This window comes from Pyrus communis, chromosome 1 (assembly GCF_041283825.1).
Source record: "Pyrus communis isolate YQ-2024b chromosome 1, ASM4128382v1, whole genome shotgun sequence".
Lineage (NCBI taxonomy): Eukaryota > Viridiplantae > Streptophyta > Magnoliopsida > Rosales > Rosaceae > Pyrus > Pyrus communis.
Window position 1 is genome coordinate 7,967,247 of NC_142565.1, and position 14,687 is coordinate 7,981,933.

A 14,687-nucleotide genomic window follows, 5' to 3' on the forward strand; every position below is an offset into this window, starting at 1 on the left:
CGGAGTTTTGATGGAATCCAAAGCCAGTGAGTTCCCAAAAGGCCTCATGCTATAGGAGGTGGGCATGTACATATAAGGCACATCACCCCCTCTCCGTTGGTCGATGTGGGATGTCACAATTCACCCCCCTTAAGGGTCTGACATCCTCATCGGCACACTCGCACCGAACGACAAAGTGGCTCTAATACCGTTATGTCACATCTCAGTCTTGACTCCGCCGTAGCACTATATTATCTGCTTTGGGCTCCTAAGGGGGTGGATTGTAACATCCTACATCGACCAATAGAGATGGGGTAATGCGCCTTATATGTACATGTCTACCTTCTATAACATGAGACCTTTTGGGAGCTCACTGGCTTCGAGTTCCATCGGAACTCTGAAGTTAAGTGAGTTCGGGCGAGAGCAATCCCAGGATGATTGTGACATCCCACATCGACCAACAGAGAGGGGTTGATGTTCCTTATAGGTGCATGCCCACCTCCTATAACACGAGGCCTTTTGGGAACTCACTGACTTCAGATTTCATCGGAACTCCGAAGTTAAGCAAGTTCGGGCGAGAGCAATCCGAAGATGGGTGACCCATTGGGAAGTTGCTCATGAGTTCCCAGAAACAAAACCGTAAGGAAATGGTAAATCCAAAATGGACAATATCGTGCTACTGCGAAGACGGTCCGGGGTGTGACCTTTTTTGTAATAGTGATCGTCTTCTTTATTGGCACTATAGTTGTCTCCTTAATCATAAAATCAATCACCAAAGTCACATGAAACTTCACTGATCGGCTTTTCTTCTCGATGCATGATAATGCTAGAAGTCTTCTTTATTGGCACTATAGTTGTCTCCTTAACTTAATCATAAAATCAATCACAATCACAAAAAACTTCACTGATTGGCTTTTTTTTTCTCGATGCATGGTAATGCTAGAAGTCTTCTTTATTGGCACTATAGTTGTCTCCTTAACTTAATCATAAAATCAATCACCAGAGTCACAAGAAACTTCACTGATTGGCTTTTCTTCTCGATGCATGATAATGCTAGAAAACTAAAGGCTTAATAATAAACTGTTAATACAACCGAGACGTCAGTATAGGAGAGAATTTTCAATGTACTGAGAACACAGCCCAGTACATAAAGTATTATAATCTAAGTCATTAGATACTTTAAAAAAAATTGCAATTGCTTGTATTACGACACTGAATGTACCGGTAAGCCGTATTCCCGGCAACTAAAACATTTATCTCATTATCCACCATCCCAGGTTTGAGAATGAACTACTTTGTGATGAACTTCAGTTTTCTAGTATTTCATTTGTCAAAATCTTTATAAATAAAGATCATTTTGAGTGAGAGAAAGTGGAACACACGCTCATGAAGGATTTGATTTTTAATAACATATATCATCACAAGTTGGATGAAAAGACACTGTTAGAGAGGAAATAAATCCAAAGACTGTTCCAAACTCAAAGACAATACTGATTCAATATTATCAGCACTGGAAAAAAAAAAAAAAACCAAGCAATTAAAGTAAAACAAAATCGCATGCAAAAGTTTATGTTCTTGATTTATTTCTTTTTCGTCGATTTTTTTGGAAATTAACAGACTACTGCAAAATGACAATCACATAAAACATAAACGAAGATACACACATAAATTTCTGGTACAGTAGTACTAATGGAATATCAAAGCTTTTCTTCTGTGTTGTCGAACTTGAAATCGAAGGTATTGACACCAGTATAAACACCATCGTCTATGTTGCTAGTAATTGTTTCCCCGATCATAAGAGTATCGCGCTGGGTGTAGGAGAAGGGAACATCAAATGAAGCCTCGGCTGCTACATACTTCACCTTAACCCTAGTCATTGCTTGCAGAACAACTTTATACACAACCTCCTTTTGACTACTTGTGACTGTCTCAGTTACTCCAAATTGAGCTGTTCCAGTAAATCCAATCTTCACCTTGTTATCGTCTGCAATTATTGGAATTGCGGTATTGGTACTGCTTTTGACACCAGGCAACTTCAAAATCGACGAGACGCTAGAGTACTTCCAATTACTTCTTGTTGTTTGTGTATACGAAAGCTTCACCTCTACAGGGTAAGATTCTTTGGTACGGTTAACGACCTCTCCCACGGCCATTTCAACAATGTGTTGGTTGTAGATCCTTGCACGATAGAGGCGAAGAGAAATACCACTGATATCCCTCCATAAGGGGAGAACCTCTTCCACCTCAAGGTACGCCTCTTTGTCAATAGTGGGGGCATTTGCATTGAGACTGCTAGTAATTGTGCTGATGGTAAATCTCTTGCAGAAATTATTGTTGCGCATGCTGCGGAGAGCAATGACATTGTCACCTACTTTGATCGGCCAAAACAAGGTGTTGGAATCATTGTCGGTGGAGTCATCTGAGTCGGCACATATCCAGTCGTCCTTGGAAAGTCTCCAGAATTTCCCCGAGGAATTGGACTTCATGCGGACAGTTCCATCAGCGTTGGTGAAGACCTCGTTTCCCACAGATGGATCTTCAATGTCATTGGATTCGAACTGCAGCAGATGTGGTTGTTGGTCGATCAAGCGGGCACGGAGGTAGTTGCCATTACGGCCTTTGAACGCCACATGCTTGGGAAGTAACTTGACTGGCACCGATGATTCCCAGTCGATGACCATGAACACATCCATAAACTTCTGGCTAGGTGATTCCCCATACGTGTATATGAAACCCCAGTATTTGTCATTCGGATTGTTTTGCACCAATGCTACGTACTTTCCACTGTGGACATGGCGGAATCGGAGTCCTATATAATTAGTACTTCTGGCATCATGAACCGGGAGGCTATCGTCATATGCGTAGATAGGATCAAACGAGGTACACGAGAACCTGGATTTGTCTTCGTCTGGTTCATCAGCACCAGCAACAATCTGAGTATAACCACAAGCAGGCATCACCCAGTATTTGTTGTTGCAGCAGCATCTAATGTGCACTAGTCCTTCATTCCCATTACTCTTTGCCTTCTCCACTTCAAATTTTGTGTATTCGCTCCATGCTTACTCTCCTGTGAAATTGATATACCTTGCAGCTGGCATGACTCGCTTCAGCTTCTCATCTGCATCAATATTGAATCGCAAATATTTGTCATTGTAGTTCGACTTGAGCACCACAAACCTGGGCAATGTTGACATTCTAATTCTCTCCTTGCGAGGTTCTGAAGTCGATCCCGATGTCCCACAACTCGCGTTAACTTAAGCACTTCTCCAGAAAACTTGGCTATGTTTCATCAACCATCTCATGTCCACATTATTAATCGTCATGATATCACGGCATCTCATTTTCAAACATTATATTGGGAGAAAAGATGGAAGATGTCGTACGAAAATAATGGTGGTGCTTTGTACGATGGGTGTTGCAATAATGGAGGTGATGCATTGTACTTCAAACACGTGAGGTACTACTCTATTTGTCTTTGTCCGAAGTTTTGTCTCAATTGGTTTTTACCCGGAAGATTTTTTACCGAGGCCCATATCATTAGTGCACATAATCTAGCTTGATATTTTCTTTCTTGGAAGCCTTTGTATTTTATAGTTAGCAGTGCTAATGTTTGTGAGGCCTTTTTTTTTTTGTTTTATGAAGTTCCATAAAGCATCTTATTCAACAATAAATAAATAAAATAATAATAATAAATATAAATTAAGCCATGGCAACACGGATTACATAATATAGTTGAATACTGAACAACTAGGAGCTAGTGGTGGATAAAAAGAAGAAAGGAGGCAGATTTTCTGCCCTCCCATTTTTCGTGCCCTTCTGTTTTGTGTGGTCACGGTTAAACCACGTCAACATTATATATATTTTTTTCATAGAGATAATAAAACAAAAAGGAATAGTAATATAAAATGTTGACGTGGCTTAACTGTGACCACACAAATAGGAGGGCACGGGAAGTGGGAGGACAGAGAATCTGCCACCAAAAAGAAAAGGATGCTCTATCCACTATTTGCCTCTAGTTGTGCAGCATTCAACATAATATAGTTCTTAATTATCTCGTAACAAATAGTATTTACTAAGTGTAATATTGTAAAGGACATGACTTAGTGTTTGTTAAGAACTTGTTAAGAGTTTGTTAAGAACTTGTTAAGAGTTTGTTATTTTAGGTTTGTTAGTTTTGGTTAGTTAGATGAGTTGTCATTACAAGGGTATTAATATCTTATATATATATACAAGTGTAATATTATTTTCATTATGAAATGAATCATAATTTCCCAATATGGTATTAGAGCCAACTTGGTCCAAACCAAACTTATCATTTGCAGTTAATCTTGTGTGTCAATTCATGCAAAGTCCAAGAGAATCACATCTTCAAACAGTCAAGAGAATCCTTAGGTATCTCAAAGGTAATATTAACCTTGGTGTTTGGTTTCCAAAATGTTCAAAATCACTTAGTATCAATGCATTCTCAGATGCAGATTGGGCAAGCTGCCATATAGACAGAAGATCTTCTTATGGCTTTTGTATTTTTCTGAGAAACTCTATCATTAGCTGAAGTATCAAGAAACAACCAACAGTGGCAAGATCTTCCACTGAGGCTAAGTACAAATCACTTGCCAACACTGCAGCGTAAATTACTTGGATTTGCAAGTTATTGGTTGATGTTGGGTTAATTCTTCCTTGTCCTCCAAAGATGTGGTATGACAACATCTTTGCCATATCCTTGGCCAAAAATCCAATCTACCATGCCAGAACAAACATGTGGAAAAATCGATTACCACTACATTAGAGAGAAAGTTCTATCCAAGAAGTGTCTGTTCATTTTGCCTACACATAAGACTAAATTGATGATATATGCACTAACTAAATTGCTGATATATGCACTAAGTTATTGGTCAAGTCAAGATTTCTTCTTTTCAGAGACAAAATCTCACCTCGGTTACCTCAGTTTAGTTTGAGGCGGAATATTAAAGGCAATATTGTAAAGAAAAAGGCTTGGTGTTTGTTAACTTGTTAAGAGGTTGTTATTTTAGTTTTGTTAGTTTTGGTTAGTTGAATGGGTTGTCATTACAAAAGTATCAATGTCACATCCCAGTTTCGGTTCTGCCGTAATACGATATTGTCCGCTTTGGGCTCTGGCCACGCCCTCACGGTTTTGTTTTTGGAAACTCGCACGAGAACTTCCCAGTTGGTCACCCATCCTAAGAATGCTCTCACCCAAACTCGCTTAACTTTGGAGTTCTGATGGAACCCGAAGCCAGTGAGCTCCCAAAAGGCCTCGTGCTATATGGAGGTGGGCATATACATATAAGGCACATCACCTCCTCTCCGTTGGTCGATATGAGATGTTACAATCAATATCTTGTAGATATACACAATTGTAATAATATTTTCATTATGAAATGGAATCATAATTTCCCCAATAACATTTAATTTGTGATAACCGAAGCCTTAATTTATATCTATCAATTTGAAAATGAGATGTCACGATATCATGACTAGTAGTATGGGGCTTGCAAGTGGTTAAGAACACTTATTTCCGCATTTGAAATCCTAAATTTTTTAATATTGTTTATTAAAAGAAGCCCCAAATTCGATTCCTCTATCACCTATGTCCTTTCACTTGTATAATAAAAAATTGCTTTATCCACTTCAAATTTTCTGCGTCGGTCCCGGCAGCCTTCTCTCCTATGAAAATAATGTACCATGGAACTTCCATGATTTGCTTCAGATTCACATCTACAGTCGAAATCCTATGTTGTTTTGTTTTGTTCTTTAAAAAGTATTTGTTGTTGCAGTTTGACCTGAGCACCGCAATTAATTCTGTCCTCTTTCTCGATCTCCAACAACTCACGTTAATTTAATCATTTTTCCAGAACTTGGTAATGTTTGATATTATTTGTAAATATTAACCATTGGAACCATCTCATGTCCCTCGTTACATAACTAATCGTGGTGACATTGTGACATCTCATTTTCAAATTGATAGATATAAATTGAGCCAAACACTGAGCATGGCATCACGCATTATATATTATTGATCATTTAAACAAAAAATGGCACAACCCAAGCTATTTGAAAAAAAGAAAAGAAATGATAAACACGCAACACTCACGGTCTTTTTTACGTCTCATATACCATTGTTCAGCCATGTTTGTTGTTTCCTTTTGATTTAATCCATCTGATAGCTAGAAATAAAAAAAGGTGTGCAAGAAGCTAAAAATGGTATGTAAAAACCACATCCCATAAAGAATATATACAAAAATGGTCTTTAGACGTGAAATTACTAACTTTGTTTCTATTCTGGTAGTATTCCCCAGTTTGTATTTGAATAAAATATCCAATCTACAGTGCCGATCTCTATCCTTTTATGAAAGTCTTGGTACCTTCTTATGCATCTAATGAAGCTCATAACCTATCCAGTTGCTTCTTCCATTGGGTTGCCCTTTTCCTAGTTTGTTTTTATATTAAGAGATGACTACAGCGAACATGCTTCACGTTCTTTGTGTTCTGCTGTACATGCATGAATTTGGGCCACTGAATCTGAATTTGGGCAGCGGCAGAAAACTCATGAACTATCACGCGGAGTAGGGAAGATAAGTCCATCTTTTAGATGCCCTACTGATGTAGGACATAACCATTTCAGCACATTTGGACCCAAGACCTGATCAAAAGAAAAATGACTTGCAATGTTAACTTTCTCACAGATTTTAATAACACATATACGAAGATACAAAATACACACATAGAGGTGGCACAGAAAGAGTGGGATAGATAAAGACCGAAGTGATGTTTGTGTAGATACTAAGATTGTACGGATGTCTGTAACTCTGCCCAGATTTCTTAGCCAACCATGCTGCCCTTATTCCTGCATAATACTGGTAAGAGATCCATGTTAGCTCTGTGTCAATTATTCAGAGAAGGAAAAAATAGCTCCAGTTCCAATTACGAAATGTCACAGTTACCTCTATAGTTGTCATATTATGGGTGATGAGGTAGAAATGCCAACCTAAAAGAGTTCCAAGCATTAAGCTCAAGGAAGCCATCACTATTCCAGACACAACCTGAATAACCAGTGAAGATGATTGGTGATGCAACAAAGGCTTTTAAGTTCAAATCACTTTGAACTGCAGTAGACTTCATTAAAAATTCAACTAAATTAGAGTAATAAATCTTTAACTTTCTAAGTAGTTGACTAAGCTCAAGTTGTTATAAAGATGAAAATCTGTTGTAAAGGACACTCTCCCACAATAAATCGATCGGCTAATTAACCTTCTCAGTAGCACTATTTGTAATCTATCCTAAGTTCCAAATTCAATTCAAAATTCCTGTTGATTTAAAACTTTATGGTTCGTTGCCTTAACATTTCATAACTGATAGAATATATTATTGGTCTAATGCAAGTTATTTTTCGGTACGTGGTATCAATTACTAAAACGGACTCATTTATATGACTATTACACTAAGCAACTAGTCCTCCAAATTTCTGTGCAGTTGAAATTTGAACCATAAAACATCCGTTGTAGTAGAAAGCACTATATCTGCATCTAACTCATTAAGTGTGCATAAACACAGAAGAGGCTTAACTAGGTTCTTGATGTAACTTAAGTACGTAGGAATTTACTCCAAATCAAGAAATCAGAAACAGATAAACGTCCTCAGCACCAAAGGAAAAAACCAAAAGTGCACTAACTCACATAAAAAACCTTGTGGCTAACACGTCCACTGAATTCTAAGTCCTTTTGAGATGCACACTTTATAATGATCACCTAAACATGTTGAAAACCTTCAGTCAGAATTTGAGGCGGCTTATTATTATATGATAAAGTTCATAGCATGTAAAAGGAAGAACCAGACAAACTTAACTGTAGAGTACAAGCATCCTAGTGTTGCATATAAAACAAGCATCAAAAATGCCTTGTAGTTCCAATAACCAACACAGTTATTGATCCACAGGCAGTGATGATCCTGCACCCAATTTTGGCATGAAAAATATAAACGGAAAAATAAATGTGTGCAAAAGAATCATGAATAATATAACATGGAAATGACAATGTAATTCAACCTACCATTCTTAAAACACACCTTCGGCAGACCCGACAATGATGAGCCCTGGGAGGCTTGTATGTAGAACACTTGTCACAGTGCCCCTGTCAGAGATCAAGGATCCAAAGTTTCAAAATTAGCTACAGAGAGAAGAAATCAGCATTACTAATGTGCGGCTAGATGCACCGCAATAACATACTTGATGACATGAACTCTTCAGAAATTCATTGAAAGTGGGTTGCAGGGGGAAGAGAGAGAGAAAGAGAGAGAGAGAGAGAGAGCGCTTTGCTTTTATCTTGTGTCACTATGTCCTGTGTCCATACTCCTATGGTTGCAATTGTATAAGCTTTACTTTCAGTTTCATCTCACTGGTAACCTAATTATATGACATCTCTATCTCTACTATACTAACAAATATCCACCTTGATGAAACAGGTAAAAGAACTGACTCACGCTCGAAAGATCTCCTTCAACAAGCAATGCAATCAACTCAGCAGTCCAACTCTCGTATTTTCTATGCATACTCCCTAAACAACCAAGCTTTAAGCATGTATGCTGACTAATTTGTTGATGCTGCTATCAGCAAACAACAAATGAGTAACTCATAAAAATTTCTCAATTCTCACTGTTTTAGGGCCTAAACCCGATAAATCACACAAGAAACAGATATAAGAGCCAATGGGGTGAGAATAACTACTAATCTGTATTGCCATTTGCCAAGATTCAAAAACTTATTATTTGACTTGCTATACAATGAATCCACTCAAATGAGCATCGAAATTGTTCCAAATTTCACAAACAACAGTTAATCTAACTAACCCTTAGTCGAAACGAGCATCAGAATCATTCATCAAATCTATAACATTACTAATTAGATACATTCTCAACAACCCATTAACACACCACTCAAAACTTGCATTCTACTCAACATCCAAACATAAAGCATTAAAACCAAAACTTCAATTCATCATCTTTCCCTCAATTTTCTCACCAACCAAACAGAAAATACCAAAAAAGCGCTCCAAAAAGCTCACACTTTTCTTAGATTCTTGATCGGAGACCGCACTATCTTCAACATCAGGGACGTAGGAAGCAGGAACATGACCTGGGTCGGTGAGAACACAGCAAAAAAAGGAGAAGAGGCAGAAAGATGCCAAGAAAATGAAAACCAGAGCGTTCAGAGAACCAGCGGAGCTCTTCAATCCAACCCAATCGTCGATGAAGATGAAAACCGTGATGTAACACACAACACCAATTAACAAAAACACCATTAAGATTGGGATTGACAGGAACCTTTCGAACTTCATCGTGGGTTTTGGGGGAGATGGATTCAACAGGAAAGTTTTCCCTTGTTTTTCCCGTGAATTCTGTGTCTGAGGAAGGTCCGAGCCTTTTACTTGCTTATTTCTTTTTACTTTTTAGTTTCTAAATGTACCCAAGAATTTAAGACCAAATCACTTTTGGTCCTCTAGTTTGTTTTTTTTTTTAATTTTGGGTCAAACTCCTCTAGTTTGGTTGAAGTTCACTTTTGTCCTTGTGTTGTCAATTGTCTCAATTTTCGTTCACGTAGTCTAGGGGGCGATACAACACATTATATTTTTCATCCATTTTAATTAACGAAAAAAGCACAGACCATATTCACTCCTCTCACAAACAAGTGCAATCCAGTTAAAGATATAAAATAATAGTATTTTGTACCATAATATATCGACTCTCTCTTTAATAAATTTATTTATAGGTATGTGAAACTCACCTGTATTAAAGAGATACTCAACAATACAATCAATAAAAACGGTCAAATAACATTACTAAAAATAAAAAATTAACAAGTTATAAAAGATCTAAGCCTCCAAAGAGTAGAGTATAACCTACAACAGTGATCAGTGATGAATATATTTTATATTATATATTTAGGTAAAGTACAAAAAACTACCTCAACTATTGAGGTCACCACAATTTCATACCTCATCTTTTGAAATTGACAATGTCATACTGTATCTTATGAATTTGTGACAATGTCATACCTCCGTCAATTTTTCTGTTAAGTACAGACGTGACTTGATTTGGGACATACTTTCTATTAAAAAATTATTAAAAACTAAAAAACAATTTTTTAATATTTTTTAAATATTAAAATAATAATAAAAAGCAGAGGAAAAAACAAAAAAACCATCAGTTCGTCCCTCCCCTCCCCCTCCCCCTCCTCTCTCTTCTCCCCATCTTCATTTTCTTCCCCCCACCTGCAAACCCAAAAAAATAAAAAAAATAAAAAAATTTTGAAAACCCAACAACCCCCTGCGGAAGAACAAGAAGGAGAAGGAGGAGGAGGAGGAGGAGGAAGAAGAAGAGGAAAAAAAGAAGGGAGAAGGAGAAGGAGAAGGAGGAAGAAGAAGAGGAAAAAAAAAAAGGGAGAAGGAGAAGGAGGAAGAAGAAGAGGAGGAAGAAAAGGAGGAAGGATTTTTTTTTTTTTTTTTTTTTTTTAAAAAAAAAAAAAAAAACCATCAACTCCCCTGCAGAAGAAGAAGAAGAAGCAGAAGAAGAGGAAAAAAAGAAGGAAAAAAAAATATTTGAAAACCCATCAAACCCCAAATCCACCACTTTCATCCATTCTCCACATCCTCTTCTGCATCCATCCTCCACCTTCTCTGCTCACCCATCTTCCCGCCGACGGGATCTGGGGTTTTTTTTTTTTTTTTTCTGGGTTGCAGGAGGGAGAAGAGTGGGTGTGGGTGTGGGTGTGGGTGTGGGGAAATTGAGTGTGGGTGTGGGGGGAAGACAAATTGGATTTTTTTTTTTTTTTTTTTTGTTGGGATTTGCAGGTGGGGGAAGAAGATGAAGATGGGGAGAGGAGAGAAGAGGGAGGAGGGGGGAGGGGAGGGACGAAATGAGGGGTTTTTTTTTTCTTCTGCTTTTTATTATTATTTTAATATTTAAAAAATATTAAATAATTGTTTTTTAGTTTTTAATAATTTTTTAATAAAAAGTAGGTCTCGAATCAAGTCACGTCAGCACTTAACAGAAAAACTAACAGAAAAATTGATGGAGGTATGACATTGTCACAAATTCGTAAGATGCGGTATGACATTGTCAATTTTAAAAGATGAGGTATGAAACTGTCGTGACCCCAATAGTTGAGGTAGTTTTTTGTACTTCACCTTTTTTTTTTTAATTTTACTTTTATTTATTATTTTAATATTTAAAAAATATTAAATATTTTTTTTAGTTGTTAATAATATTTTATTAATTTTTTAATAGAAAGTGGTCCACATCTCTTGCCACGTCAGCATTTAACAGAAAAACTAACAGAAAATTTGACGGAGGTATGACATTGTCACAAATTCGTAAGATGCGGTATGACATTGTCAATTTTAAAAGATGAGGTATGAAACTGTCATGATTCCAATAGTTAAGTTAGTTTTTTGTACTTTACCCTATATATTTTATCCTATTCTTAGTATATTTTGATTAATAATTTGGAAGAATTTTGATACTTTGAACTGTATTTCTAATATAGGACTTTTGACTTCTTCTGAAGCAAAATATGGCCAAATGGATGAATTTTGGAGTAATTCCAATTGGAGTACGTTCGTGAGTCACTTGGCTTGATCGTATCAAAATATCAAATTTTTCTACCAAGCGATGATTTTCTGGCAATAAAATAAAGGAGCAATGCGAAATGCTGAAATAGTAACGTTTTGGGCTTAACTTGCGTTTTTGGAGCCCAAGATGACCTCGGATGGGTTCGTGGCCTTCTGGAGATGTGTTCAAAACGTTCTTATCTTTAAAACAAGCTATCTTGGGCCAGATTTGGAGACGATTTGAGGCTAAAACGTGGCTGAACAGTTTTTGTGCAGCTTTTCCTAGTTTAATTAGGACTTTATTTTCTATTTTATTTTATTATTATTTAGTTTCTTAGTGAGAATAAAATACTTGATTGTTAGGGTTTGTGCGCTGGTTTTAGAGAGATATTAAAAGGCTTTGGCCGGTTCTAGGTTTGGGGGGAAGCTTTCTTTTATGCAACTTTGGGGAGACAGAGAACTTGTGTAACAACCCGTCCCGGGATTTACGTAAGAAAATGGGTATTTTTGCATTTTTACTAAGTTTGGGGAATACCTTCCTTTTTAAAATTGTTTTTGAGTCTTAATTGATGAGCCCAAGGGGCCCACCCCCTGTTTTGTTCACCCGGTTCCTTCCCTTTCCCTTTCCTTTTATTTTTTTTTCTGAAAAGTCTCTCTTCTCTCTTCTCTCTTCTCTCTTCTCTTTCTCCTCTGTGATTTCTCCATCCCCCCTCTCAGTGCTCTTTCCTCCGACAAGAACACACACACACACACCCATGCCCACACCTATAGCTCTTTTCTAACTCCGTGGTTGTGTTTTGGACGTCAAACCACGAAGAAACCACCTCGGAGACATTTCCCAGTTTTCCGGCGAGCACCGCCCCTTTCGAGGCAATTTACGGCCAAACTACGGCGAGTTAACTGGCGTGAAAGGTATCAATCTCTTCGTCTCGCTCAGTACTACAACTTTCCTTTTTGTTTCACCCAATTTCATTGTGTGTTGAAGAAGTTACACTCATTTGAATCTTACCCAGTTTCCGGCGGACACCCGTGGCTTCCAGGCTGTTTTCCGGCCAACTCAGACCACGATGACGGGAACCAAGGGTATATTTCGATTCCTTACCTTCGGGGCTTCAATTTGGTATATTGAATGACATGTTTTGGTTGAGTTTTGAGCTCCATCGGAGCTTGGGAATTCTCCGGCCGAAAACCGGCCTTCTCCCTCCTTGGAATCCGGCGAACCACCCAAACCCAAGGCCTTTGGGCCTTTCCTGCCAAGCCCAAACCCATTACCCTTTCAATTAGGCCTTTGGCCCGTGAGGTTTCAACCCCAAACCCATTTTCCTTCTAACCCAAACCCGACCCACCTAAAACCTAACCCAATTACCCTAACCCCAAAACCCTAAAGCCCAAACCCGTGACCCTGACTCGTTGACCCGTTGACTGGGTCAACGGTCAGCGTTGACTTTTGACTTTGACCGTTTACTTTTTGGGTTTTCGTGCGGGACCCTTTCTAGGCTAATTTCGACGTCCTGAACCCGTTTCTGATGTCCGTTTTCCCAAATTCATTCGTTTGAGTAGAGTTTGACTAAATGTACCATTTATGTGCTTAGGGGCGTTTATCTGTGGCGTTTCCTTCTTCGCTAGATGGCGTGGCTTTTCGACGGTGAAGTACTGTGAGTGGACCCCTTCTAAAAATGCATGTTTTGATAGTAGAAATGCATACATGAAAAACATGATTTGATGATTATGTTTTATGAATGTTTTACGAGATAACATGGTTACTGAGGCTAGTTTGAATTATTATTATTTTTCCTATAACCCATGTTCTTATAGAATATCTGATGGATGACGATATGATATTTAGAACATGTTTAGAACACCTCTTTATAGTATAGATGATGGATGACTTTATACTATGAAGTTGATTTTCAATATATGTATGTTCATTGGTTTTGTACTTACCTAGTGGTCCTTTCCGCTACAGGACGTAGGGATAGATCCGGTCAGTCCCGAGCGACGGTTTGGTGTTGGCATAGGGCCTGGAGTGTGTTTTCCTCTGACTATCTGCTCAGAGACGGGGAGCCGGCAAAGGGCCTGAAGTGTATTTTCCTCTGACTGTCTGCTCAGAGATGGGGAGCCGGCATGGGGCCTGGAGTGTTATATCGGACATTCACTAGTGTTTATTATTTATGCGAATTATGATTTGAGATATTGCACGACATGCTAGGTTTCGGAAAACCTATGTTTATCATTATATTTGTGTTTTCATAAAACCTGGGGGTTAGTACGTTGATAACTGTTTTATTATATATATATATCAACTTGGTCTACTCATATTTTTTTTGCGCCCCCTTCAGGACTTAGAATTGAGGCATACAATCCCGACGTCCAGGCACTTCCGCATCGGCATCTTCGAGTCCTCTCGGTGTAGGACCCACTCCTTGGTTTCATTCAATTTTATATTATTTTCTTTAGTGTTCTAGATTAGAGGTGTTCTCTGAACACGGTCCTTATTTGCATATTCATTATTCTTTTATATTTATAAGCCTTATTTATCCCTTGTTTTCAGCATTTGCACTCAATAAATGACTTTCGTCACCTTCGGGTGTCGGCCAGCACGTGCCTATCTTTGTATTCGGGGAATATCGGGGTCGGGGCGTGTCAACTTGGCTAGGGTTCTTGGAGATTTTCTACTTTAAGGTGTTTTCATTCCTTTTATTCTTAATAATATTTTTTATGATTTCAATTATAAATATTCGCAACTAATTCCTTTTGCTAGGACGAAGCCTTGAGCCTTAGCATGAATATGTAATTTTTATTCAATCCTTTTGCTAGGGCGAAGCCTTGAGCCTTAGCATGAATATGTAATTTTTATTCAATTGCTTATGATTGTTTGCATGTGCACTTTGAATTACTAATCACCGTGATTAAAATTATCTAATTGTCTTAATGCCTGATCACCATTAGGATCCTTAGAAAAGTAATTTGATGCAGTTTTAGTCGGAAGGTTCCCTGAAATTGACACTGGCTTCTTGTGATTAATAATTGTAATTTCACTTAAGATGAACATCACGTCTTAAGGGTTGCATGGTTTTTCAAAGGGTT

The 14,687-nt window shown here is 38.0% G+C and overlaps 2 protein-coding genes and 1 long non-coding RNA gene across 4 annotated transcripts; 1 reads left to right on the forward strand and 2 right to left on the reverse strand.

Moving 5' to 3' along the window:
• Positions 1-1,676: 1,676 nt before the first annotated feature.
• LOC137719746 (uncharacterized) lies at positions 1,677-2,936 on the reverse strand. Its single transcript, XM_068458776.2, has one exon. The coding sequence runs from the start codon at positions 2,934-2,936 to the stop codon at positions 1,677-1,679; it is 1,260 nt and encodes a 419-aa protein (XP_068314877.2).
• A 3,257-nt stretch (positions 2,937-6,193) lies between these two features.
• On the reverse strand, positions 6,194-9,430 carry LOC137720667 (DHHC-type zinc finger family protein). Of its 2 annotated transcripts, XM_068459758.2 has the most exons (7): positions 9,057-9,430; positions 8,046-8,126; positions 7,843-7,944; positions 7,674-7,745; positions 6,942-7,040; positions 6,759-6,854; positions 6,194-6,640 (listed from the first exon to the last, which is right to left on the reverse strand). In XM_068459758.2, exons 1-7 carry the CDS (start codon positions 9,327-9,329, stop codon positions 6,545-6,547), a joined length of 819 nt encoding a protein of 272 aa, XP_068315859.2. In that variant the 5' UTR covers positions 9,330-9,430; the 3' UTR covers positions 6,194-6,544. The 2 variants fall into 2 exon arrangements, with proteins under 2 accessions (XP_068315859.2, XP_068315860.2); XM_068459759.2 differs by lacking the exon at positions 7,843-7,944.
• A 3,181-nt stretch (positions 9,431-12,611) lies between these two features.
• LOC148699080 (uncharacterized) lies at positions 12,612-14,137 on the forward strand. Its single transcript, XR_015953582.1, has 3 exons — positions 12,612-12,683; positions 13,193-13,255; positions 13,940-14,137. It is a non-coding gene; the product is annotated as an uncharacterized LOC148699080 (long non-coding RNA).
• Positions 14,138-14,687: the final 550 nt, after the last annotated feature.

Bases quoted from the DNA above. Each gene is read 5' to 3' on its own strand.
- LOC137719746 (XM_068458776.2), bottom strand. From the start codon at position 2,936: ATGCCTGCTTGTGGTTATACTCAGATTGTTGCTGGTGCTGATGAACCA.
- LOC137720667 (XM_068459758.2), bottom strand. From the start codon at position 9,329: ATGAAGTTCGAAAGGTTCCTGTCAATCCCAATCTTAATGGTGTTTTTG. The intron at 7,041-7,673 runs GTGAGTTAGTGC...CTGGTTATTCAG, and splicing joins TTAGCCACAAGGTTTTTTAT to GTTGTGTCTGGAATAGTGAT. The intron at 6,641-6,758 runs GTCTTTATCTAT...TCTTTTGATCAG, and splicing joins TCTACACAAACATCACTTCG to GTCTTGGGTCCAAATGTGCT.